Source organism: Paroedura picta, chromosome 4 (genome assembly GCF_049243985.1).
Source record: "Paroedura picta isolate Pp20150507F chromosome 4, Ppicta_v3.0, whole genome shotgun sequence".
NCBI lineage: Eukaryota > Metazoa > Chordata > Lepidosauria > Squamata > Gekkonidae > Paroedura > Paroedura picta.
In genome coordinates this window covers 110,750,735-110,778,348 of record NC_135372.1, presented here as the reverse complement: position 1 = coordinate 110,778,348, position 27,614 = coordinate 110,750,735, and the positions used below count along the sequence as shown (strand labels likewise).

Sequence of the window (27,614 nt, the reverse complement as noted above, 5' to 3'; positions counted from 1 at the left end):
CAAGGAAAACCAGCAGAGAGGCGTCGGGGAAGGGGCTGCCCGGCCGCCGCCTCTCCGGGCCTGCGTCTCCTCGCCCATGGTCCTTCGCCTCCACCCACGGCACGACGAGCGGACCTCAGCGACGGGGTCTGAGCTGCCTTCGCGCAGCCGGACCCACCAGCCCCAGCAGCAGCAGCAGCTACGTTCCCCGAGCCAGCCAACAGCCGCTGAGAAGCCTCGGGGAGGGGGCTGGCCAGCACGCGCCTCTGTAGCCCATGTCTCCAACATGCTGCCCGGCCTCCTCGGCCACGCCCACGCCTTTAACGGCCAGGAACAACGCAAAGCCGGTGAGTGTACCTCGCGTTCTCACTCGCCTTCGGAGGGAGGACTGCGGCGCCGCTTTTCGGGGGGAGGCTCTAGGAGAGGGGGTGGGTGGGACCGTGTCCCTTACCCTTCCCCCTTCTCCCCTTTGAAAGCCCCTTTTTATAAAGGGGCTTTGAAACTAGTTAGCTATAAATTCTAAATAAATATAAACATAAAATGTAGTTTAAAAGTAATGTGCTACAATGCAAGGTTGCTAGAGTCTGTAGTAGAAGAGATGAAAAATTTAAGATTCTCCAAGAAATTAAATACTGACAAAATACTATTTAGCCATTATTTCACTGCTTCTCCGTACTTTGCCTTGTCATATTCAGCTCCTTAACCAACTCCCCTTTTTTGTAAGCTAAGTGCATTGGTGTTAAAAAAAAAAAGGCACGAGGACACAGAAGAGCAGTGTTATTTGTCAGCCACCCAAAAGGTGTTCATGTCATTTTCACAGCCACACTCCTGGCAACACCCTCAAATTCCTGTCATTCTGCTACAAGACATTGCTGTCTGAGTGCAGGGACCATGTGGTATCGCCAAGACATTCTGGAGCTCTGGTAAGTAAAGAACAGCTACACATCTAGACAAAAGACTCCAAAATAAATGGCAAAGAGCTCCAAAGTGGAACACACAAAAGTAGCAAAAGTCTTTTAGGAATAAATATTAATATTTCAAAAATACAGAATTAACATAGTAATCCTAAATATGTATTACTGATATATTATTTCCTGTCATCTAAGACTGGTTTTTATTTGCATTGATCTTATCTCAGAGTGTAAAGAAGCTTTTCAAGATGTCTCTGTAAACACTGGGGGAAGTTATGAATTCACTAATTCACACAATCCCTATTTGTAACAATTTTGTAAAGCATATTACCTGCCTCTTTTTCAGTATCTGATTCTGAAGCATCATCTTCCTCAGCTTCTTCCTCAGAACTGGAGCTACTGGATTCTTTATTCTCTTCTTCGTGATCCAGGGATTTCAGGGTGTCCGGTTCATAAAGAATCTTCTCTTTGCTGAGACACAAATGTTTAAGATGTATTAGCAATAAGCTAACTAAACAATGTGCTCTAGGAACTGGCAGTACAAGAATACTTCAGATCACTGGTGCAGGCGGTATACAGAATCTTACTGCTGATCAGTGTGAACAACTAAGAACTGCTATGGAACTAATCTAATTAAGTATAAAGCTTATGTATACATGAAACAAACTGAGATGGGAAGTAGAGACCAAGCGGCAGACAAAATGCCAGTTCCTTGTATGTCTGTTCCCTAATTCCTGATATCCCCCCTCTCCCAATCACATCATGGGGCTGAAGGAAACAGACCAACAGATGGCCAACAATATCTAGTCTAGAAAGAGCATATGCACTATTTGAGGGAAAATATGTGTTTTTAAAAGGTATAGGTATAATACAGCATGGAAAAGGTCAGAAAGCAAAATTTCAGCGACTTGAAAGATGTGAGAGGATATGTACAATACTTCGGTCTACACAACACAGCTGGCCCAGTAATCCATTTCCATGACATAGCTATTCTTTCAGCTACAAAACCAACTGTAACACAAGAAGATGCTGAAACAGACTTTCAGGACAATGAACTGAACAGCACTTCCTTGCCCCCGCCACCTCTTCCACTGCAGCCTCCCTTTGGGCCTGAATTTTATCCAAGCGACAGTGAAGAAGCTGCTGAGGTCTCTGATCTCAGGCCAGTGAGGAAATTTGTTCCAGACTCGTGGAAGAGCTTTTTCAGAGGGAAAAAAACTGAGTCTGAATGGAATAAACCAGTATGTACAATTTCTGATGGAAATTCTGACCTTCATCACCCACACTTACTCCAAAGCTACCAGAACAAGCTTCAGTTCCCAGCTCTTATCAAGATCCATATGGAGGATCAGGGGGAACCTGCAGGCCCCTCTGCATCAGCTGGCCACCTTGCAGTGCTTGCTGTGGCTGGCTGCAAACCACCTGGGTGCAGTGGAAAGACTCTGCCAGCAGCTGCGTGGTGCCAAGGACCCAGGACTGCCCTTGCCCAATTGTTGTGCAAATGAGCTCCTTTCCCTGCTGCAAGGATGGCATGCAGTGGAAAGACTCTGCCAGCAGCTGCGTGGTGCCAAGGACCCAGGACTACCCTTGCCCAATTGTTGTGCAAATGAGCTCCTTTCCCTGCTGCAAGGATGGCATCCGGGGGACCAGGGAGAGTCTGGCCCCCTCGTGGTGCAGAGTGCCAGGGACCTAAAAGACATTCTGTGGACTTCCGCTGCTTTTCTGCAAGGCCTTCAGGAGCTGGGTGCTGGCAGTCATGACAGCACTTATTGGTTCTAAGATCACTAAACTGTGAGGCCTAACCTGTTTCTGGCCCTGTTAAGTTCTAACTTTTCAAGGTGAATCACACTTCCATTTTACCTTCTGTTCTCCTACCAGCCCCACAAGACATGATGCCATAAGACACCCGTGACATACACTTAGAAAAACTTACTTTCTGAAGAGTCCGCTTTGAAGTTTGCCGTTTATATCAGCTTCAATTAACTTGTTTCTTGTCTCTTCACTACGCAACTGCCAAACACATAATTGAAAGGCCATTTTAAAGAAGAAATTATCCTTAGTAGATCACTTTAATTATCTAGTATGACAAAACAAGATTCCATACAAATGGACATTTTGCAACTTGTATAATTGCTTGGATCTTACAGAGAGCTACAAGAATTTATTGACAGGAAGCCATAATATTATGGTCAAAATTCCAGACCATTTCTTCTAGAGGGTGTCCACCTGGATATTCTCTTCACTGTTCTTTTACACTCTTATTTCCCTAATATCTCATAGCAGGTTGCTTTTGAAACTCAGGCTCATCATCTGTATTAGTTGATTATGACTTCTAATATTATGGAACAGTGAGAAATTAAATTCACAGATTTCCTACATTATATATAATTTGGTTACAGTGCTTGCCTCTACAACTAGACTGGCTGGTTACCTTGCTACTCTTTCTTTAAACCAGACAGGAGACAGACTCAGTGATGTCGGCTAGAGTGAGGCTAGGAAGGGACTCACCATTGTCTGCTTCTTCTGCAGCATCTCCAAGTGTTCAACCAGTCCCTCATCAGCCACATCAAATGGTGTTTGACCCTAATAATATGCAAAATTAGAAAACAAAGGCATCATACAGGATGGTAATTCATTAGTCTGAAAGGAAAAGTTATTTATTAGTAGAAAACAACTTTTTAAAAGCAAGCTTACAGCATTTCATACCCTAGAAGTTGGTAAAACCTCAGGATTTGGCAACAGACTTTTCTACACCTTTTAAATTTATACTGGATAACAAGTAAAGTTGGTATGCATCTAGTTATCCTATGGTAATATTAGTTTGAATAATCAGATAAAGACATGGGGCAACATCTATGATGGAACTTGATGACACACACAGAGAATTTAGCAAAGTTGTAAAGTTCCCAACTACATAACTACAGTTCAAAGAGATGGACTGAAGCATTGGATACACCCTCTACCATAGCCCCTCCTTTCCCCAGTTCAAAGCCATGACCCAGTAAGCTTAACTAAGGTTGAAATTAGTGAATACATCACTATCAACTGTGGTTAACATGTTGCTGAACAGAATTGTCTTAAATAAAGGTTTTCAGACCTAATTCATATCTTGGTTACCATGAATTTGGGTAGCTAATGCTATTGCAGAAGAAAACCTTGACTAAAAACAGGGGGAATCTGCATTAGAGAAGGAAAGAGACAGAAGAAAGGAACGTGAGATCTCACTTGCTTATTCCTAATCCTTCAACTACGGCTTCAAGTTTTAAGAATTTGAACTGCACCAGAATGCTGTGTCACTAGCACCACTATTAATTTAACCAAAGATTACAGTAAAAATTAACAGGATTAATGAAGTGTAATTAATTTGTAAAGATTATCATCCAAAGATTCAAGAGTCACATCCAAGTCAAAAGTTCATATTGCAGACATCTAAGAAATTAAATTGTTCATGCCAGCTCATTCTGCAGGAAAACTACCCCAAAAAGGGAGTTAGAAACAGAATAGTCAGGTGCTGATAAGGGGGCTGTCTGACATACTGTCCTCCTGGAAAGAGCCATTAATAAACCAGTAAAGATTCCAGCCAATAAGAGATCTGGTTTCTCCCAGCAGGTTTTGACCAACCCAAAACAAGCACAGATGTAATTATAGGTGGTGACTCTTCCAAGTTTTCATAGGAGCCGGAAATACTGAGTTGGATTTAGCAATCTATCAGGGGAAGGAGCTGACAACAGCATATCTTCCCTGTTTTGGCCTCCCCCACCCCCACCCCCACCCCCACCCAAGAATTGAATTCCTAGGATGACAGGACCTGCAGGCAGTAACAGTAAAACAGATTGGTGCTCTGCAGTGAAGAATGGGGAGAAATCCCTCCTTCTAGCCTTTCTATCACTGGAGTTCTACTAATGGGAGAAACAGGAGGGAGCAATTTAAACCCTCTTGATGACTCACTGCAGCTCACCAACTTCCCAGGTCCAGTGACCTTGAAAATAAGCTTTGACCAATTTGGGACTTCTAGTGGGAAAGAAATGCACACAACAGCCACATCCTTGGAGGAGATGATTGTTGGATCCAGTGCACTGGCTGAAACAGAAAAATCTTGGTATCTCATCTGTATGTGAATTAGTACTTCTGACTACTTTCAAATTAGTAAGCTACAAGTTAAACTATATGTGAATAATTTTATCTGCAAATTCAGCAGCAACATGCTGAAGCTTGATCTGTTTTTTGCCTTCCCAAGTCACCAACAGGTTAATCCTATGCACAGTCAATCTAGTATTTAGCCCATTAAAATCAGTCAGATTAGACTGTTCAGAGAATAGCATTGAGAATCGCTAAACCAGGTGCTAAGAAATAAAGTAACTGTAGCCACCAAATGGTTTGTTCCTATCTTGACACAGCTTCAACCAATAATTTTTGTATAACAGAGGAATCTATTTACTAACATATTCTTCAAATTTGAGCCAATTTCAGGGCCAAATTTTCTTTACTGGATCACTCAGCTCTCCCAGCTGCACTGGCTCCAAACTGAAGACTTGACCAGGTTCAAGGTTTTGTTTATTACCTTGAAAGTCCGAAGTGGTCTGAGACCTTCATATCTATGGGACTACCTCTCCCATTACGCCCCCCCCCCCAGAGCATTACGGTCTGGTGACAAAAACTTACTCAGAACCCCCAGCCCTAAATAAATAAACTGGTCTCAACCAGAGCCAGGGCTCTTTAGGCCCTAGACCCAGCCTGGTAGAATATTCTGCCAAATGAGATTGGTGCCCTGTGGGACCTTAAATGGTTCCGTAGGGCTTGCAAGACAGAACAGTTCTGCGAGGCCTATGGTTGAGGTCTGATGATTACATCTAAAATCTGTTAGCCTCCCCATCTGAATCCACCCAACTAAATCTCACTGAATATTGCATTTTCAACCCCCTTTTCCTACCCCTTAGAATGGGAGATGGATTGAGCAAATTGGTGCTACTGTTTGTTTTAACTAAAGTTGAATTGAATTTTAATTTTCCTATTATTTATTCTATTATGTATTGTACTGCATTTTAATCTTCTGACTGCTGCCCTGAGCCCACAAGGAAAGGTGGCAAATAAACAAACAAACACACACATAAAAACTGAAACCACTGGCAGGTTATTGTGCTCTTACAGACTGCTAAACAAGCAGCAACCTTCCACCAATTGATGGTAAAACGAATAGCCACCTTATTTATCAATCAGTACTACTGGAATGAGCCTCTAGAGTCTGGCTAAGATCACGCCAGGCCCTCCTTGGCTAGCCCTGTGTCACTTTCCCACACCTGCCTGCCTTATCTCCCCATTTCCCATTTCTTCAACTGCCAGCAAACTATCTCCTAAAATAAGGCTCTCCAAAATATCAGCTAATCCATGGTGACATTCAAGGCTGAAGGAACAGCCTTTCGGAGCAAATTCAGCTGGGATATAACTGAAGAAAACTATGCCTCTCATGCAGAAGTGTCCTCTCATCATTCCCAAATCTTGCAGCTTATAGTATTCTAGTATAGTATCAACCTATCACTTTCCCAGCTTCACATAACATAGATGGGAATGAACAGAAGGGGGAGGGGGTCCTGCTCCATCCCTTTCTGGGCTTTGGCCCAAAAATTTCCAGTGGAGAAGTTGATTATATAGAGAAAAAGTGAACTTACTTTCTTTTAGAACACAAGGAAATCTGTTTTAACACGTTAAAGGGTTTTTAATGTCTTCTGTTATGCAGTTACCTGAAAACAATTATTCTTGTCTTGTGGTGGGTGCACTAACCCAGTTATTGCCTCTATTAGACATATTCTGTGTTTTCATATTCGGTGTCCTCTACAAGGGTTTATCCAACCTTAAGGACCACAGAGTGTGGACATAGCTGTACAGGAGTATCCTATAGAACAACCTGCTTTGAAATAAGACCTATTTCCTGTCCTCCCATCCCCGCTTCTTATAGCAATTTCTAGAAGAGGCTGTAACCGTGGTTGTCATATGTAGGTGATAATGGAACATAACGATTGCAGCTGCTAAAACAGCAAAGCAGCTATTATAGATAAAATCTGGAAAAAGATTAAAATTAATTTAGAAATTGAAGGATGGTCATAGATTACTGGAATCTTTCGTTTAAAAATGCCAATATTTTTCAAGCTTCCATGTGTTCTAATTCAAATGTCAGCTTTCAGCTTCCGTATTGTCAGAGCGCAATAAAATGTGGCAAGTCCCTTTCCTCATTAATGGAAAACTGGAAAGACACTTGGCATAACTGAGATTCAGCATACACATAACTGTCATGTTGCAAAGGACAGGTCTCTGTGGAGCTTCGAGCCCTATGAAGTTAAATGTCCGCTCAAAACACAAAATTTAAATTGTTACAGAACTAAAGCAAAATTTTCTGAATCCAGCAACACTGATTTCAAAATGCATTTCCTCATGACAAGGAATATAAAGGACATGCTTTATGCAATCTGTTTAGCTTTAGGCTCAAACACAGTCACAGGCAAGCACATCATGCGTGCAATTTAAGAGCACGTTTGGCTTGCCAAGGAATGTGGTCAAGATTTCCAAGAGAAAACTGCTGACGTTTATTATATTTAGTCTGAGGCTCACTAACCAGCTTGTTCCTGATGTCCATGTCACAGAGTGCTTCAGCCAAGATAGAGCAAGCTTCCTTCACTCCCCAGTGTGCAGCAGCATGGAGTGGAGTCCAGCCATCACTGTCCTGGACATTCACATCATACCCAGCTTGAATCAAGAGCCTAAGGAAAACAAGCGAGTGAAAATGCAGCAGTTCAGTCATGCACTTCTACAGCCCCTGCGGACAGTGGGAAGTAGCTTCATTGAGGGGGCTTTCCCGGTGCCACAGTCTAGCGTGGAAAAGCAGACAGCTTGAAAAGGCCAGATTTAGGGTAAAGTTAACAGCTCCCATTAATTCAGTTGGTGCCGGTGACTAATTCTAATGAAGGATGAGACCCAGAAGAGGTGTTCCTGGCAAATAGAAGGGGAAGAAATGGAGATAGTGACAGATTTTATTTTTCTGGGCTCCAAGATCACTGCAGATGGGGACTGCAGCAAAGAAATTAAAAGACGCTTGCTCCTGGGGAGGAAAGCTATGGCAAATCTAGACAGCATCCTAAAAAGCAGAGACATCACCCTGCCAACAAAAGTGCGTTTAGTCAAGGCTATGGTCTTCCCAGTTGCAATGTATGGCTGCGAAAGTTGGACCATAAGGAAGGCCGAGCGTCAAAGAATTGAGGCTTTTGAACTCTGGTGCTGGAGAAGACTCTTGCAGGTCCCTTGGACTGCAAGGTGAACAAACCGGTCAGTCCTAGAGGAGATCAGCCATGACTGCTCTTTAGAAGGCCAGATCCTGAAGATGAAACTCAAATATTTTGGCCACCTCATGAGAAGGAAGGACTCCCTGGAGAAGAGCCTAATGCTGGGAGAGATCGAGGGCAAAAGAAGAAGGGGACGACAGAGAATGAGGTGGATGGATGGAGTCACTGAAGCAGTAGGTGCAAACTTAAATGGACTCCGGGGAATGGTAGAGGACAGGAAGGCCTGGAGGATCATTGTCCATGGGGTCGCGATGGGTCGGACACGACTTCGCACATAACAACAACAACAACAAAGCAGATGTGTTCTAGGGAAGGAGCTTAAGTGGGCAGAAGCAGATCTAGGGACAAAAAGGAAAAGATGCAACAATAACATTTCTCCCATATCTATTAACTTTGGACCTCATCATGTAAATAAACATGGCTTTTGAACATCTGCCGTACTCTCCAAAGTCTCAGCAAGAGGTTTTGCCCAGCTTTCCTTACTAAATTCCTTCTAACTAGAGATGGTAGGGATTAAGAACCGGACCTTCTTAAAACACGTGCTTTGCAACTGAGCAATGTTCTTCACCCTCTAATAACACATTCCTATGTAATATTAATATTAGACTTTCATTTTCATATTGCTTCATTTTTCAAATTCCCTGCATCTACACTTCATTTTGATGACACTCATTTCTCTCCCTTCCTGCAACATCCAAGAAAGAAGCAAAGAGGTGAGCTAATCCTACACAACATTCCTGAAAAGAGAGAAGGCTCTCTACAAGTCAAATAAGACTGCTTCTATGTTGTTCTTCGTCCAAGGGGATAACATTCCTACAGTAACTGTATATTACTGTAACAATGTAGAAAGTCTGTTTGCCGAGTCTCATCAGACAGCTGATCCCTCTAAAATGCTATGCTCAAAATGCAAAGTCAACATTCAAAAGTTCTTTAAAACCAGTTATGATGAGGAAATAACAATGAACCCTCAAATTTCACCATGTATTTAACCTCTCTGCTTTTTAGAGCTTATCTTCAAAAACTGGTACCTTTATGAGTTAAGAACCACTTTTTAAAGCAACATATTGAACTAGAACTCATATACTAACAAACGATAAATAGTAGAAGCATGAAGAATCAGTTATCACACAAACCTTTAATAATATTGTTCTTTGGTATTTTATTGCTTGAATTATTGTGGTGAGGCACCACAAGTTGGATGGCCAGGAGCAGCAGCATACAAATTCAACAAATAAATAAATATAAACCCAACAGAGATAGTTGGTGCATGCAAGTAGAAAAATTAAAGACTTGTGGACGTAAAGTACCAGTAATAAACTAATAATTATAAATACATTTACAGATGTTTTCTAGTGTATAGAAATGGATTTACAGTCTTATGACAAGTAAGCATCAGCAAGCAACCTTCTGCTTGTCAAAGAAACGGACGAATAAAACTGGGAGTAGAACGCTGATTCTCAAATACTGATATTTGCTCTCTCAGCTGGTGAAGTCTTGCCCTGGAAAAGCAGCACAAAGCAGGCAGCTTCACAAAGTGCTACAATCAAGTCAACTTTTTTCTATGGCTGATAAGTAGACCAATCTTTCATACTTACACATGCAAAACCAATGCTGCACTAACAGCTAAGCCTTTACCCAGCAGTTATAGATCTATCCTGCAAATGCAAAACTTACACTAACCTTATCCATTACCCAGCTGCAAAGATAGACAACTGTACATTACTTTGGAACCACTACTATATTATGTGCCTCCTGGGGCCTGAATAAAAAGGCAACTCCACTTCAAGGGCTTTGTTGAGGGAACTCGGAAATATTCAGGTACACAATGAAGTCAGGAATTAAGTCAGGTCCAAGACACTCTAAGGCAGGGGTGTCAAACTCGTTTGTTAAAAGGGCTGGATCTGGCACAGAAGTTACTTTGTCAGGCCAGGTCACCTACACCATAAAATGTAATGCCAGACACCGATGATATAAATTTTATAAATGACACAGGCAAATCCAATTAACAATATTATTTTTTACTCAAAATACAAACAAAGCAATTGATTCCTCACAGTGAAAGCTGATTTACTTGGGAACACACAAAAAGTTCCAATAAATGTGTTTAATTATTTATTTGTTTGTTTGTTTGTTTAATTATTTAATTATTGATTTGTTTGTTCAATTTATATCCTGCCACTCCCTGAAGGCTTGTGGCGGTCACAAATACAGTATACAATACACAGTACAATACATAAAATCCCCCAATAAAATCACCCTTAAAACTAAGGACTAAAAGCCCATTAACCTAAGACGCCAACAGAGTGATCTAAAAGGGGGGGGGGTCAGATCTACCTTAGCGCGCCGGCCTGAACCACAGACCTGGCATATGCAAGGAACGCCATAAAAGGGGAGGGGGGAAAGAGAGGCCATCGTCCCCTACTCACCCCAACACTCACTCTGCCTCCCAGTCCTGCAACTGTTCAGACTTGTGCCAGAGACTTTGGCTCCTCCACTTGTCGCCTTTTCCCCTCAGAGTGGCTCACCTCTCTTCCCCACTGGCCCTGTCAATTCATCAGCTACCTGCCGGTCCATGAGCCTGCCATCACCAACCTCCTTCACAGTCGCCATTTGAAAAAATGCAAAGTCAGTTGGGGTGGTGCAGCAGTGGCAGTGCCAGCCACTTGCCTCCACCCCCTACCCCCCATGTAGTGGCTTGTTGAATCCTCACTGAGCTACAGTTAAAGGAAGTAAGAGATGAAAAAACATCATGCCTCTGCTTTCTCTGCCTTAGCTTCTACTCTCTCCCCCCCATTTTAACTTTGCCTCTTAAGTCTAGCCATTTCCTTTCTATTTCTTGACAGCTTTGACCACATACCTCACTATATACCCACAAACAGCTTCATGCCTTCCCTCCTTCACACCAATTTCTCAGGGGCCAGGTAAAAGCCTCGGATCGGCTGGGTCTGTCCCCCCAAAATTTATGTTTGATGCACCTGCTCTAAGGCCCACAAAAATAAGAATGCGGTCATGCTCATTCTGTTAGGAGGCCAGAGGGTACATCCAGCTTGTACAGTCTGTCTCACTCAGATTAAAGAAGCCTTGTCCAACAATGCTTTTGTACCTGGCACGAAATCTGAAATTAATCACAAGAGAAGATATAAACCCAAAATCCCAGGCAAAAATTGCCAAGGAATCAACTTAAGTAATGCCAAGAACCCCTAAATTAGCAGTGAAAGAAGAAAATGGATTAGTACCTCATGACTTCGGAGTAGCCTTTAGCTGCGGCTACATGAAGAGCGGTAGCACCAGTTCGCGGATGTTTTCTGTCTTCAACTTTCCGCCTGTTTAGCCACTGCCGTGCATCCTGCAGCATTTGTTGCTCTTCTGCTTTCCTTGCCTGATCCAAATCTGTCCCTGGAGAAACAGACTACAAGTGTAAAAGAACCCCCCAAAGTAGAACAAGAATAGATATAGGGAAGTGTGTTCAAGAGCAAATTGAGTGATTAGCAGATATTAACTAGTTGATTCTTGATTTTCCTAGCAAAGATTTAATTTAAGACATATCTCACTCTCCTATACTTTTTATTTTTATTTTATTTTTTGCCATTGAGATGCCGCTGACTTATGGTGACCCTGTAGAATTTTCAAGGCAAGAGATGTTCAAAGGTGGCTCGCCATCCATTGCCTACCCGCCACATTATGCCCCTGTTATTCCTTGGTGGTGACCCTGCTTAGCTTCCAGGATTGGGCTAGCCTAGGCAGCTTACAGCATTATAGTACTTGCCATTTTTATTATAACTAATTATAACTTTTATATGGAATTTGCTTCACTCACTCAGGGTTTTCAAGGAGTTCATCATGATCCCAATGACCTGTATTATAAAATTTAAAAGAAGAAGAAGAAGAAGAGTTGGTTCTCATATGCCGCTTTTCCCTACCCGAAGGAGGCTCAAAGCGGCTTACAGTCGCCTTCCCTTTCCTCTCCCCACAACAGACACCCTGTGGGGTGGGTGAGGCTGAGAGAGCTCTGATATTACTGCTCGGTCAGAACAGCTCTATCAGTGCCGTGGCGAGCCCAAGGTCACCCAGCTGGTTCCATATGTGAGAGCGCAGAATCGAACCTGGCATGCCAGATTAGAAGTCTGCACTCCTAACCACTACACCAAACTGGCTCTCTTAAAAAAGATTTAAGAACAAGCTACAAGCCTATCACTATAATAGTGAAGGGGGAGAAAAATGAATTTTAAAACAACTAGCTGCTGGGATAGTCCAACTTAATTGCCACATTGATATAAATGTACTGTAGGCAGAAACACTGGATAGTTAACTTATAGTTAACTTATAGATAAAGGTAAAGGTATCCGCTGTGCAAGCACCGTGTCATTTCTGACCTTTGGGGTGACGCCCTCCAGCGTTTTCATGGCAGACTCAATACAGGGTGGCCTTGCCAGTGCCTTCCCCAGTCATTACAATTAACTTATAAATTGTATAAAACATGCTAATTTAAACTGCCTGCCTACTCCATTAGAAGAAGAAGCAGCGTTGGTTTTTATAAGCCGCTTTTCTCTACTCAAAGCAGCTTACATTCACCTTCCCTTTCATCTCCCCAAAACAGACACCCCTGATATTATTGCTTGGTGAAAACAAATCAGTGCTGCGGTGAGCCCAAGGCCACCCAGCTGGTTACATGTGGGGGAGCGTGGAATTAAACTCGGCTTGCCAGTTTAGAAGTCCTAACCCAGTGGTTCTTAACTGCTCTAACACAGTGGCCTCAACTGTGGCAGCGGCAGAGTTGGCATGTGCAGGCAGCGTGGGTGTGTGTGCGCACATTCACGCACACAGGTGCACAACAGTCGGCCAAGAGACCTCTTGGGAAAGCCACTTCTCCTCCAGAGAAGGCTGGGGCGGTCCCAGCCTGTACCTTCAGGGGAAGTTGACAGTGGCTGGAAGCAGCAGCAGGCGACAGCAGCAGGCAGCAGTGGCGAGTGGTGGTGGAGGAACCATGGCAATGGCCGCCTCCACGTGGTGCACACAGGCACACAACAGTCGAGGCAGTGTGGAGGTGGCCATTGTCGTGGCTCCTTTTTCACCAGCAGCCGCCACCGCCCACTGCCACTGCCTTCTGCTTGCTGCTGTTGTCTGCTGCTGCCTGCTGCCGCTTCCGGCCACCATCACCTTCCCCTGAAGGTACAAGGCTGGGTCCACCTCGGAAAGCTGGACCCACCTGGTGAAGCCCCTTACCCCCCAGAGAAGGCTGGGGAGGGCCTGGTCTGTACCAGGGAAGGTGACGGTGGCTGGAAGCGGCAGCAGACAGCGGTGGCAGGCGGTGGCAACGGCCAGCGGAGAAGCCATGGCAATGGCCACTACCACCATGCTGTCCCAACTGTTGTGTGCCTGCATGCACAGGCACACAACAGTCAGGGTGGCATTGAGGCAGCTATTGCCATGGCTCCTCTGCCGCCGGCTGCCCGCCGCTGCTGCCTGCTGCCGCTTTTCCTAGCACCCACTTTGACAAAGACCATTGCTAAATGTGTTGGAATCTAAAAGGTCAGAAACTGCTCTCCTTTGTACCTTATTCCTTCTCTTTCTTCTCCTAGTTTAGTGTTATCTTCAGGCTTGGCTCTCACAGCTCATTCTGTACTTTTTAATTATTTTTATTTTAGATTGTTAAATAGCATTGGTCCAAACACAGATCTTTGGAGGACCTTACTGCTTGCTTTCCCCCACTGTGAAATGGCCTGCTTAATCTCCTCTACTTCCCATTGTTCAATCCGTAATCAAACCACAAAGATCCATCCATTTAATGACAGATAAATTTACTCATGAATCTATTATGAGGAACAGTGACAGCTTTTTAGAAGCCTATCTCTATAAAAGCTCTCAGATCATCCCATCCACATTGCATCAATATTCTTAAAATATTAATAGGATGTGACTACACAAAGTTAATATGTTTACTGAAAGTATTAGTTGGCATTTTTGCTCCCTAGGCAGCATTTTCTTCAAGACTCACTGCTGGAGAGGAGGGACTATAAACTACAACTTTGGACAGACCTATTATATTTGTGAAGTCACACTCCTATTCATATAACTCTCTCCCCTCAAGTAGCCTCACAAAACACTAAAAAAATATTTATAAGGAAGGTGCACAAAATCAGTTATTTATGAATGACAAAGTTTGCACAGCCATTACATAGGACTATAAGTGTTTGTTCACATTGCAATCCTTCCAGTAGAAATTGGATGTATGACCACTTTAGAATTAACCCTGATTACTATCAGTCTGCAGGCTCCTACAACACCAGCAGTCACTAAATTCTGTACAATTAAATACCTTGTTTCCAAGGCAACATAACAACACAATCAAAACCACCTGCATTTTCACTATAGCTACCTGTGTGGCTTCTAGGCAAGCACCCACATTTCTCAAATAGAAGTGGGAAAATGGCTGAAATCAAATACAGAAAATCCCTAGACACAGTGTCCAAGGGCCAGCCATTTTTACATTAACTTTGCAGTTTTAAAGGAAAACTGAACCAATACAGTGGATTTTTTTGCATGTTCCAGTCAACAAATATACAATCTCCTTTTCATAAAGGTAAAGGTAAAGGTATCCTCTGTGCAAGCACCAGGTCATGTCTGACCCTTGGGGTGACGCCCTCTAGTGTTTTCATGGCAGACTCAATACGGGGTGGTTTGCCAGTGCCTTCCCCAGTCATTACCGCTTACCTCCCAGCAAGCTGGGTACTCCTTTTACCGACCTCAGAAGGATGGAAGGCTGAGTCAACCTTGAGCCAGCTGCTGGTATTGAACTCCCAGCCTCATGGGCAGAGCTTCAGACTGCATGTCTACTGCCTTACCACTCTGCGCCACAAGAGGCTCTCTCCTTTTCATAGTATATTATTATTTCAACTTGCCTTAACTGAAAGGCTGAGCTAGTACAGCAACAATAAATGATAGAACTACAAGTGTGGGCAAGCAGGAAGAAAGTTATTGTGACAATTTTAAGCCTTATAAATACTCTAAAGGAAAAGAGAATGTTGTGTCAACACAAAATTCACCTTAGGCTTGTTTCATACACCAATGGCCCTTAAGCAAGTAATTCTACATCTATCATGAAGTCATGCTAAAGATTGTGCTGGTATAAAAAATATCTGCTGACAAGGTCTTTGGCAACTTCAGAAAAAATAAATGATCATGGCTGCAATTCTGTGTTTATACTTAATACTGGCAAAGCCCAAAACGTTCTTCATCGACAGCAGCATTAACTCCACAAGAAGGATAGTAGTAAGGTACAGAATGTTTGGTTTTCAGAAGTTTTAGTCTCTGTGTATGTTCTACATTTTAGAAACATGTGAACATGTGTCCTTCATGCCATGCATCACTTTTCCTAATGTTTCATAGCAGAAATGAAAATTATACCTCCTGTTATCCTTTTTTAAACACAACTGATGGCATGAACAGGATGTAGATGGCTTACCTTGCTTCTTTACTTGCTCCAACAGCAAATCCTTCATGGCTTCTTCCTCTGCAAGGTCAGATGGGACTTCACCTTCACTGTTCACAGCAGCTATGTTGGCCCCACGGCTTATTAAGTATCTACATGACAGAGACTAACTTCAGAGCAAGAAAATATTTGGTAGTGTTTGATGGTAAATAAATGCTTCACCAATCAATCTACAATTTATCCAACTAGCACAGCTATCTGTCTAATTACTACAGTGCCCAAAGTAAACAGCTGATTTCACTCAAACAATGAAGGCATTTTGTAAATAACATGGCACCCTTACAACTAAAAGTTTTTAGAAATAATCCGATATTTTATACTTTTTCATGTGTTTGGTCCAACTTGTTTTAAAAAATCATTTGTTTGTTATCATATATGTCCAGAAAACATTCTGTATGATTGAAACTAAACAGGAAGAGTCCACTACTATCCCCAATTTCTGAAAACACATCCATTTTGGCTAATATTATCTCCTTTTCAGGATTCTCTGCATGAGGAAGTAGAGAGAAAGAAGGAAGACACATACAAATATCCAGCAACAAGCACATCCAAGCTTGATGTGAAGTGTTTTAATGGAGCTACTGCTTCCTAATTATGCCATTATCTGGCCCCATCTATTCTAACAGTCCTTTTGTTAACTCTCACTGACCAGATCCTCAAATGGAAGCAATCATCTCACTGAATCTCACTGTGGCCAGGACTATCAGAAAATGTCCTGAAGGCCCTTCAACTACAGAGCCCACTGCCCAAACTTCAAGAGCAGATATCTGCTTCCAAAGTTGTTCTGTATGCTTCTTACTTCTTGATCCAAATCCAAATCTAAACAAAGGGAAATCTTGGAATCTTTGCATTCCTTGGTAACTAACTGTAGAAATGTTAAAGACTGATAAAGATGGGTTTGCATTAGGAAGCCTAACTAGAGTCCAGCACATGAGGACATTATGCTTCCAGTGCCAAATAGGATCCTCTGGATACATAGCCCCTCCCATTCATTTCAGGGTGGTTGCATGAAGAACCAGTCTGAAATTATCAAATACTAAAATGTGATTAAATCCAAAGCAGATGCCATACTACTATATCGTGACAGTGCCCAAGTGTAAAGATGTCAAACTTCTATAAAAGGCATGCTGTTACATTTGGGTCATGATTCGTTTACAAATATTTCAAAAAGTTTAAACACAAAAGTTGGTCTCTTATGTTTAATATCAGAAAATCAATAATTAGTTGTATTGCAGCTAGGTAACACTGACTGATACAAAAGGAATATGCAAACCTTTCAACCACTACAGTTACACTTGTTTAGGGAACTGATCATATTAGTTCCCTAATGGTAGCCAACCATTCAGATACTCTTTCCCACTAATCTTCTAATACGGAAATTTTGTTTATCCTGAAACTCACTCACTCTGCTATGTTCAGATAGCCACAAGATGCAACAGCGTGAAGTGGGGTCCAGCCCTCATTATCTTGCTGGTTTACATTGGCTCCATATTCTACCAGGAACTTTACCATGTCCAGGTTTTCATCTATACAGGCCTTGGGGGAAAGAAAAGGAAGTACATTTGGTAAACAATGTCTACTTTCCTTTTAAAAATTGTAAGCAGTTCTGAGCACTCCCATTCTGAATGTTCCTATCTTGCAATTCCCACTGACCTCTCTGTATGGGTTTACCTTCACTTAAGGGGTGAATATACAGTAAGGTGATCTTTCAGAATTCATTTTAGGAATGGCATTAAAATCCATGAAGTTCCAAACCAAAAGCTTCAATAAAAGTGATTATGTCAGACCATTCAGCAGCATAAGGTGAGAATGAAAGCATAAGATCCCCCCCCCATAGGAACAAGAATCAGAAAAACTGCATACTGCAGATTTATCTTCATTGCAATTGAAGCCAAGGGGGCTTACTATATAAAAAGCAGCACCAACGCATCCATATTTACTGTTTTCTGAAATATTTTTCCTTATCTGACTGAAATAAAAACAACTCATTTTTTTCTCAATTGCCTAAGCTCTGCAGTGCTGACCATGCAGGAATGTTTTTGTCTCAAGCACATCACTACTATTTTGAGCTTGTTATAAATTTCTTGTTAAAGGCAACATTTGTCAAAGAAGGTGGTCTGAAGAATGTGTACTTTTATGAGTCTAAAGTAATGAAACACAAAAACCTAAATGGCAACTTTATGAGAAATCACGTTTTCTTAATGCAATCTGAGTGAACAGAGAATGGTCTTCAGCACTTTCACAATAGGCCAAAGACAACCTTTACAGAGCAGCTCACTCTGCATTATCTCTTTTCTACGAGCAAATATTGATATCTCCACCCCCACAGGTAAGCAGAAACACTGCTGCCCCTCTGGTTTTCAGGAGGGGGCTGCCATTAAATCACAGCTGACTTATGGTGGGGGTGGGGATAGGGGTTCAAGGCAAGAGATATTCAGAGGTGGTGTTTCTTTGCCTGCCTCAGCATCATGACTCTGGAATTTCTTGGAAGTCTCCCATCCAATACCATCCAGGAACGACCCTGCTTAACTTCAGAGATCAGGCTAGCCTGGTCAGGATTGCCCTTCTATACCACTTCAAAATGTTCAAATTAATGACAATATTGGAAAAGAATAGGCATGACAATGTAGTGTTTTGTTTTGTTTTTAAACCTGTGTGGGTTATTTGCTGGGCATTATCTTAATGTCTTTGGTCTTGAAAAGTCTTGTGCTTATCTTGTTTATTACCAGCCAAATCTCTGGACTCCATAAAAATTTCAAATGTAGTTGTAAAGTTAATTAAAAACAGGGCAGATTGATTTAAACAAAGTTTCAATTTTTGAAATTCATGCATTTCCTGAACAAATGTCTGCCAAAATAAAACAAAATACATTTATTCACAGCTAGAAAGATTCATATTACAATTTTAGAGGTATAATAAAAAATCTTGATTATGTTGCTTTGAGACACTTTGGAGAAGTGAAAAGTAGGGGTATAAAAAACCAACTCCACTTCTTCTGTTTTTCATTATTATATATATATTTCTGCAAGCCTGTGGCTCTCCCCCAGACCAAATTCCAATCTATCTATGTCTGGCCCCCTTTGTATGGATTTTTTAATCCACAATCTATGGCTCAATTCAGAACTGGACGTAATGCAGAATTAAATGTTCCTACAGGCAAAAGATGTTGTCAGAGTAATTAACACAGGTTGGTGTACAACATTATTAAAGAGTAGATAAAGGTTTAGTTAGGAACTAGCATACTTGATAAGAAAGAGGAGAGACAGAAATAGGTTCCTATCTTTAACTCTAGTTGAGAGAAAAAGGAGACTGAGGTGTGGAACTTCCAAGAAGAAAGGGGAAATTGCCATAAGAGTAGCAATCTGGAGACAGACAAGAAATGATATTTAACAGGAGAGAGAGGGTGCTATCTTCACTAACCTATCTGATTGTCTTGCTGCCCCTTTCAAGGTCTTCTTCTTTGTTAACCATACATAGTCTTTTCCAACAAGAGATAGATTTATGTTTTGGTCTCTTTGTATACATGCAAGGATACATTTATGCTTCAATTTCTTTAACAGGTCTGACTGAAAAGAACAATTTATTTTATTGGCACTACAAAACAACTCGAATTAACTGCAACTGCTCAGGTTGGTTATCAGCCAAAGGAATCAAAATGATTCACCTCTCCATAAATTATTGGATTAACTGTAATAAAAGTTGATAGTTAATATGAGAAAATAATAGGCTAGATTTTTTTTTACCAGCTCTCTTGGTTGCTATCAGTTGACATCCCATTTATTTCCTGAGGAACAAATACTGGAGGGAAGACAAATGACAAATCTCCACCTGTTCCTCTAATGAATGCATACTGGAGTAACTTGATGTGTGAAAAAAGTGAAGGATTTATAGAGGGGATTCAAACATTAAGTGTGCCTGGATTTTTCCTATGCTTTAAAAGTATTTCATTTTTTAAATGGCAACTGTTGAACACTTCAGAGACATTATTAACACATTATTAGTTCTTAATTTTAAATGCTTATATTTATTGACTTGCCATTTATTGATTTCTCATGTTATACAGCTTCATGTTTTCTGACCACAATTTTATTGGTGGAATGAATCCTAAATATTCCATAAAAGTACAAAGTTGGATCAAAATCAGAAGTCCTTGCAATGAAATTTACATGGAGAACACAGATGAATAATGGTGTAAAGACAGTCAGAGGGTATGTTTGTTTGTATGCATCACCACATTTTCTTCCCTCAGGAGAATGATGTTATGTATGCTTGTAAGGTTTCTAAATTGTAAGATAACAAGTGGAGACCCGCAAGACTCATTGGGGGGGATTCCCTCTTCCCACCCTTGCCAAGCCTAGCACATCTGCTGGGTCCAGTGTGAGGTGTTCAAAAGCCACTGACAGGCCTGGTGCAACCACTGGGGTTAGTTTGGGCTGTGCTACCCCCAGACCCAGTACTAAGCCCTAGCCTGCTGTTACTGAGCCCTGTGTGACACCCCTGGACTCTCTGGCAGCTGCCCCCAGGCTCCCATGTGCTGGGCTGAGCTGCCGATGGAGGAGTACTCAAAACGTCTCCCAGGCTGTAGCAGCAGCATCTTGCCTAGTCCAATTTCCAAGTTTTCGGAAATAAACTCCCCTTTATTTTTTTATTTCGGATATTTCTGCACACCTGGGGAGTTCTTCAAGTTTACAGAAAAATCTCTTTAGCCTACATTTGGACCCAATTCACATATTTAACTATCCAAAGATCACGGCTACATGTGGCTAATAGGTTATAGATATACTAGAATAAAAGCCCATTTTAGCTGATATAATGGGCGCTAGAATTGGAGGAAGGGGGAAAATCTGATGGAAATGTCAAATTACAAACCCATCAGAACATCCTTTATTATTTTTCTACACACATACAGAGTGTGCCATGTCATTTCTGCTCTAAATCAATTCTAAGGAACCCTAGTGACAATGTCTTCAAATAATCCTTTGTGGATGAGCAGTATGGGTCATGGGCTGAGCAGAACAACATCTGCTTGGCATGCAGAAGGCCTGGGTTCAACCCCTGGCATCTCCAGTTAAAGAGATCAGTTGTAGATTATGACAAAGATCACTGCCTGAGACCATGGTGCGTCACCAGTGTCAGTCTGAGTAGACAATACCGGCTTTGATGGACCAGTGGTCTGATTCAGTATAAAGGCAGCTTCATGTGATATTGTTAGCATATAAATGGCCTGAAGCCTTTTTTTAAATATAGATTTCAGTTTCTGGATTAGATTTCAGAATATGTTGTATTAGTGTTCTGAAAAAAAATACAGCTAAGCTCCCCTTCTTGTACACACAAAAATACAGAGTCCAGTAGCACCTTTAAGACCAACAAAGATGTATTCAGGGTGTGAGCATCAGACACTCGTCTGACAAAGAGTGCTCGCACTCGAAAGCTCACACCTTGAATAAATCTTTGTTGGTCTTAAAGGTGCTACTGGACTCTGATTTTATTGTGCTACTTCAGACCAACACAGCTACCCATTTGAATCTACACAAAAATACAGATATTGCTTATGTGATGAAATAAATCGGTAAAAATATGAAATAAAGCGGTAAAAAAGGTGAATGCCATTTTGGGCTGTATCAACAGGGGCATCACATCAAAATCACAAGATGTCATAGTTCCATTGTATACGGCACTGGTCAGACCACACCTGGAGTACTGTGTGCAGTTCTGGAGGCCTCACTTCAAGAAGGACATGGATAAAATTGAAAGGGTACAGAGGAGAGCGATGAAGATGATCTGGGGCCAAGGGACCAAGCCCTATGAAGATAGGTTGAGGGACTTAGGAATGTTCAGCCTGGAGAAAAGGAGGTTGAGAGGGGACATGATAGCCCTCTTTAAGTATTTGAAAGGTTGTCACTTGGAGGAGGGCAGGATGCTGTTTCTGTTGGCTGCAGAGGAGAGGACACACAGTAATGGGTTTAAACTTCAAGTACAACGATATAGGCTAGATATCAGGAAAAAAATGTTCACAGTCAGAGTAGTTCAGCAGTGGAATAGGCTGCCTAAGGAGGTGGTGAGCTCCCCCTCACTGGCAGCAAAGGTTGGATACACACTTTTCTTGGATGCTTTAGGATGTTTAGGGCTGATCCTGCGTTGAGCAGGGGGTTGGACTAGATGGCCTGTATGGCCCCTTCCAACTCTATGATTCTATGATTCTATGATTCTAATTTTGCACAGCTGAGGAATATGTGTATGTATTACAATCATATGGGTAGGGCCAATTACATGAGTATTCCTTGTACAAAAGTGGGACTGTTGCCAGCCCCTCCCTTTCATCTGCACACCCCTCACTCCCAGCCTGAATGTACGCACTGCATAAGCAAGTCCCACGAAGCAAGCACAGAGCATGGGAAGCAATTGCTTTGTTTTGAGCCTCATGATGGATCCTGCAGCAACAAACACAGTGAATGATCTTGCAGCAATGTCAATTCGCAAAAAAACTTTTTTATTGGCATAAATCAGGGAATATCAACAGGCCAAAAACAATTAAGCACACCAGGCTAGATGACAAAGATGCCTTTCCCCATATTGTCTTTTTACTACTATTAGGATGTCTGTTTAAGTTTCATGGCGGTATATAAATATAATAAATAAATACATAAATATTCTTTTACATTATTTTAGTTTAATTCAGATGGCTTTTTAGTGATTTATCTGTATTTGATACAACTGGTCTATGACTGTAATAGTAAATGGGGGTAAATGTCTTTTACACTGATATGTGATCAATAACCACCCTTTCAGGTCACATTTTAACTGCCCTGAGACAGCCTGGAATCCCCAATCCAAATATTCTCACTGCTCCTAAAGTTACCACTGAATATAAGATACAGTGCCACATCTCCAGTTTTCTAATTCTGAAATATAATTATAATTCTGGGGCCCAGCATGATGTAGTGGTTAAGAGCACCAGCCTCTAATCTGAAGAGCTGGGTTTAATTCTCCACTCTTTTGTTCCCTGAAAAGGACCCATGTTATCCTATGAACCCAAAACAGTATAACAAGGCTGGCAATAGACCCTGTAATTTGGGTCTGATCCTGGCTACATATTGGACTGCAGCTTAGTCTCCCAACACACAGGATCCTTCCTTCTTCCATCCTGATTTCTACACAGACTTGGACAGCTATATCTTTGCTCCCCATTCTGTTATATCCCTTTATTTTCCAACCAACACCACACTATACAGAGAGATGACAATTTGCTCCTATCTGCTATTTAGGCCTCACATCTGAAAGACTGGCTAGCTCTGCTCCAACAGTTTCCACATCTACTTTGTCCTATTCCCCAATTCCCCAAATTTACAAAGGGACTGATTGGAGTAACTCTTTTTTATTGTTGCTGTTATTTCATTAGTTTGGATAAGGAATATGTTATTTATCTGTGCTTTGATTTAGTATTTGTTCAAGATAAGCCCCCTTGTACCAAATCCCTCAATAAACTCTATCATCCTCTTTAAAATCTTTAAATCAAGTTTCTGTCATCCTTCTCCTAATAAAAACCTGCTACTCTTAAGTCACCTCTTAAGGTAAAAGATCCCAGTTTCCCACTCCCTGTACAAACATGCAAGCTAATTCTCCATGTCACACTGTGAGTTGTAGTAACAGGACACCCAAGATGGCTGTTCCAGCTCATGTTGTCCTGATGGTCATATTTATACTATATATATTATATCAGAAGTACAGCATCATGCCATGGTGAAGTGGCTACCATGTCACCATGAGCGTGTATAAAAATGGAACTGAAGTTTCACACTATTTTATTGAAGGATGAATTAGTTTTGTTTTGCTAATATGAATGGTAACAGGCAAACACCCATCTCAAAGAAAGTCCCCTGACAGCTGAACAATGTCCGGGTTAACATTGTCTTGGCACAGATACAACAGTTCAAAGAACACAAGAATAAAGCTCCCAAAATAGCCTTGCAACTGTCACCACTAGCAATTGTCAGCTCTGAAAGGTATGTTCTTGCCTTCATGCCTTATGATCAGAGCTCACTACTCAGGACATTCGAGGGAAGTAGGACTGCCAGATAGCATTCAGGTAAATCTCCAAACACCAATATAAAGGAGTACTGTTGTCAGCAATTCTGTCAGTCTGGACAGCTCTCACTGTTCTTTCCAGGAGAGAGTCAGAACTTGCCCCAAACATTTCCCAGACATTATTGCTGGCATATCAGCACTATCTTGCACCCACTGTTTTGTTTGGCTACCATTTATCTCCCCTTCCCCTTCAAAAGTTAGATCGCATACTCCACACGCATGGAGACTAGATTATGAATCTCTAGCAGACCTTCTCCTTGCATTTAAATAATATGGGTTAAAATAAATGACTGTCAAAAACATCAGGGCAGTGCTCTGATGCTACATTTGCTACACTTGCTTCATTTTCAACTTTATCTGTACAAGACACATACCTTGTCCAGAACTGAGGAAATTTTGCCCACTGAAAATATTTACTGTGCAATAATGAGTTTCTCTCCAGCTGCATGGCATAGACAGTGAAAGTCTCGTGGGGTTCCCATGAGACTTTCTGATTGGCTCAAGTCTGGGAGCTCCCCAAACCTGCTTTAATGAATGCAAATTCTACAAGATGATCTTACCTGTTGAATTTAAATAATTTTATGACAGCTAAGCTATGACAAAATTAAATTAAAACTAGTAAAATAATGAATGAAATCAAATAAATGCATTTAGAGTTTAACAAGGTGGTAAGGAATTAACTTGCCCCAGCGAAACTAGTACAGCACCTGCTGGTCATTTCCCCCCAGCTCAGGCCTGTGCTCTGCTGATCACAAAGTTATACAACAAAAAGTAGCCTTTGTATATATATCTACCCTGCCATTATGATAGCTGGTAGGTATGTTGAGAGGACTTAAGGGCCCTAGGGATACAATGCCTCTCTATGGAAACATTTAGCATTAGTTCTGTTGGGTGCTCATTAATGGAAGACAAGGCTTGGATCCAAATGACTGAGAAGAGGTTAACTCATGGAATAGAATTGTCTGACCTTCACTTCTCCCTTTAGCATACTATATTCCCTGAAATGCTCCTCCTTGGGATTAAGGAGTCCTTAAAACTGCCATGGGGTATGATGTGGGAACCTAAAGCAGACCAGAGAAAACTGGCACCTGTCTTCTGCTTGTGAGGGCAGAAGACAACTTTGGACCCAGCCAGAAGCACCTACTGTCCAGGAAGATGGATAAGATCTCAGTCAATTCTCTGGCTGCAAACACCCAGAATAAACAACAGCTGCAGCATTTAATGCCATCTTCCCACATCTCTCTGATGGATATTATTTAGGACTATATTTATGCTATGCAAAGTAAAAGAACCTTTTAGAAACATTTTCCACTAACAGAAGAAGTTGTGACATCTTTTCAAATACTGCATACTTGTCATTACAAACAAAAGCAAAGTTGCTTTGTGAAGTTGGGGAAACAGATGAGACTGGAATATAAGCACTCTCTAGTAATCTTAGTGACTACCGGTCAGCTGCAAAAAGCATGTAGTTAAAGGGGTGCAAGACGGTTAACAGATGTCAGTTTAACAAATAAAGTGGATATTACATCCTTTGCAAAGAGAAAAATATAGCAGCACCAACTCAACATCTTACAAGCCTTAGCTTATACAAGGTCTAAACTCAGCAGCAAACTCATCATTGAGTATTTTTTTCCAAACTTGTACTGTGGAAATCATTTGTGCTATTTGCCACTTCTGTATCCTTTAATCTTTTTACTCTAGTGCCAATATAACTATTGAATAACATTCTTCTCAACTGACAACAGGCCTCACTGCTATAAGGACACATGCTGTTGCTACTGCTAGACTTTGACAACAACAATGCAGCAAAATAAATCATGTTTCATTATATTAACAAGGCAAACCATATCGAAAATTATCACTCAGACTTGTAGATAAGAACGTAAGAAGAACCATGCTGAATAAGACCAAAGGCCTATCAAGTCCAGTATTCTGGTCACACCGTGTCTCCAGGAAGCCCACAAGCAGGATGTAACATTGTCCTCCTGCCCATGCCCTCCAGAAACTGACATCAAGAAGCCTTGGCTACCTCATATCCATATTTCATACTAGGAAGAGGTGGCAAAAACAAGCTGGAAGACAACCCAAAACTATTGAGTGTTTGGGGAGGATAATGACACTGAGAAGGCAAAAAATAAACTTAACAGAAAGTGACATATTAAAAAAAGAAAGGAGGAGCATCTAAAAATTCTGGAGTCCTCAGCAAGCAGAAGGCTTTGCACTCAGATAGAAAGGAAACTTTAGATCCAATCTAGAGCAACTATGCTGCAACCATTCCCAGGTTACATAACCTGAGCAACCTTTACCATAGCCAAAAGTCCATCTATTTTTTTCTTGATATGTTTCACTAAAACTAGGGAGGAGGCGAGAAAATAACTTGCAGTCAACTGGGGGATCACTAACCACTTTCCTGAAGACCCTCAGAAGAAGAATGCCAGCTCTGATCTTTGTAAAAAAAAAAACGGACTTTGTGGTCCCCATGTGGTCCAACGAGATGCTTATGTTCTTAAGCAAGAGAGGGAGGGGGCATGGAAAGAGCCATCAAGTCAGAGCTGACTTATGGTTTTTCGAGGTAAGAGACTTTCAGAGATGGTTTGCTATTGCCTGCCTTTACATTATGATCCTGGTACTCCTTGGAGGTCTCCCAAACAAATATTAGTCAGGGCCAACCCTGCTAAGTTTCTGAGATTTCAGGCCAGCCTGAGCTATTAGGGCAATCAAGATGTAGTCACAACTGTTAAGAGTAGATATGCATCAATAGATAAAACATTTCTTGGAAAATGTTCTTTGGATCTAGGAGCCAGGCCAAAAATTTCAGAGCTAGATTAATTTTTAGCCTTCAAGTTTCAGTACTTTGATGATCATGTTTTCTAAATATATTCCTATCATAAAATCTAAATCTAGTAATTTACTAATGCAGCAACAAAAGTAATATACCATCAACACATAGTTGTCAAGCCACATCAAAAAGATAATTTTTAATTCTAAACTACTTGACTCTAATGTCTTGTGATTCATTGTTTTCTACAAAGTTTCAATTAAATGAATATTAGAGCCAATATAGAAAGCAACTAATTAAGAAATGAGTTCATCCATCATAAGTGACTTCTTGTTTATCAGTAAGCTTTATTTACACCAATGATAAAAACTTTGCACATTTATTTGATGTCAGAAAACAGAACACACACACACACACACACACACACACACACACACATATATATATATATATATATATATATATATATATATATATATATATATATACATACATATATACATACACACTCACACACATAAACAGGAAAAAAATTACTCTGAAACAGATACCTAACTACCAACTGACCACAGCAAACCACCTGGCCACTTTTTCCCTGGTCAATTGCTTAAAAGGGAAGAATAAGACATTACTTTCTCCTGTCTCTTTTATTCATGTGCTGCTGAGTACAGTTTGTGCTGGGCTCTTCTCCCTAGACCATCTGCAAATTACTTCCACTCTGGTTCCACAATGGGATCTGTCCCAATGCTGAAGTTCTCCTTCCTCAGCCCCCAGAAATTCATTTTCAAGAACTGGCAATCTTACATATGTCCTTCAAGACCAACAAGCTGAGGCATAAGGCTATTTACTTGCTCATGAATTCTCTTGCCTGGCAGTCTTAAAACACATCAGATGCAAACAGATTTTCCTTTCACTCCTAAACTTTTACTCTAATCCCCTCTTTCCCATCTTTATTGTGTAAAAAATCAGGCAGTTCAAAAGCAATTTTTAACACTGATGCTGAATATCACTCATATGGATCATTAAGCAGCATCCAACAG

The 27,614-nt window shown here is 41.3% G+C and overlaps 1 protein-coding gene across 19 annotated transcripts in view; it reads right to left on the bottom strand.

The window, feature by feature from the left end:
- The window catches only part of PPP1R12B (protein phosphatase 1 regulatory subunit 12B), a 136,681-nt gene that overhangs the window by 101,667 nt on the left and 7,400 nt on the right, over window positions 1–27,614 (bottom strand). For 18 of the 19 annotated variants that reach the window (XR_013230519.1, XR_013230520.1, XR_013230518.1 and 15 more), the window contains exons 2-8: window positions 17,116–17,246; window positions 15,684–15,802; window positions 11,458–11,617; window positions 7,498–7,642; window positions 3,399–3,473; window positions 2,824–2,900; window positions 1,222–1,361 (exon numbers count right to left, since the gene is read on the bottom strand). Coding sequence is in view for 16 of the 19 variants with exons in the window: in XM_077335034.1 (XP_077191149.1) it covers window positions 1,222–1,361; window positions 2,824–2,900; window positions 3,399–3,473; window positions 7,498–7,642; window positions 11,458–11,617; window positions 15,684–15,802; window positions 17,116–17,246 (847 nt within the window). In the remaining 3 variants the exon portion in view is untranslated. Of the gene's footprint in view, window positions 1–1,221; window positions 1,362–2,823; window positions 2,901–3,398; window positions 3,474–7,497; window positions 7,643–11,457; window positions 11,618–15,683; window positions 15,803–17,111; window positions 17,247–27,614 lie in introns of those variants that run through there. The other variant, XM_077335049.1, reaches the window with a different exon arrangement.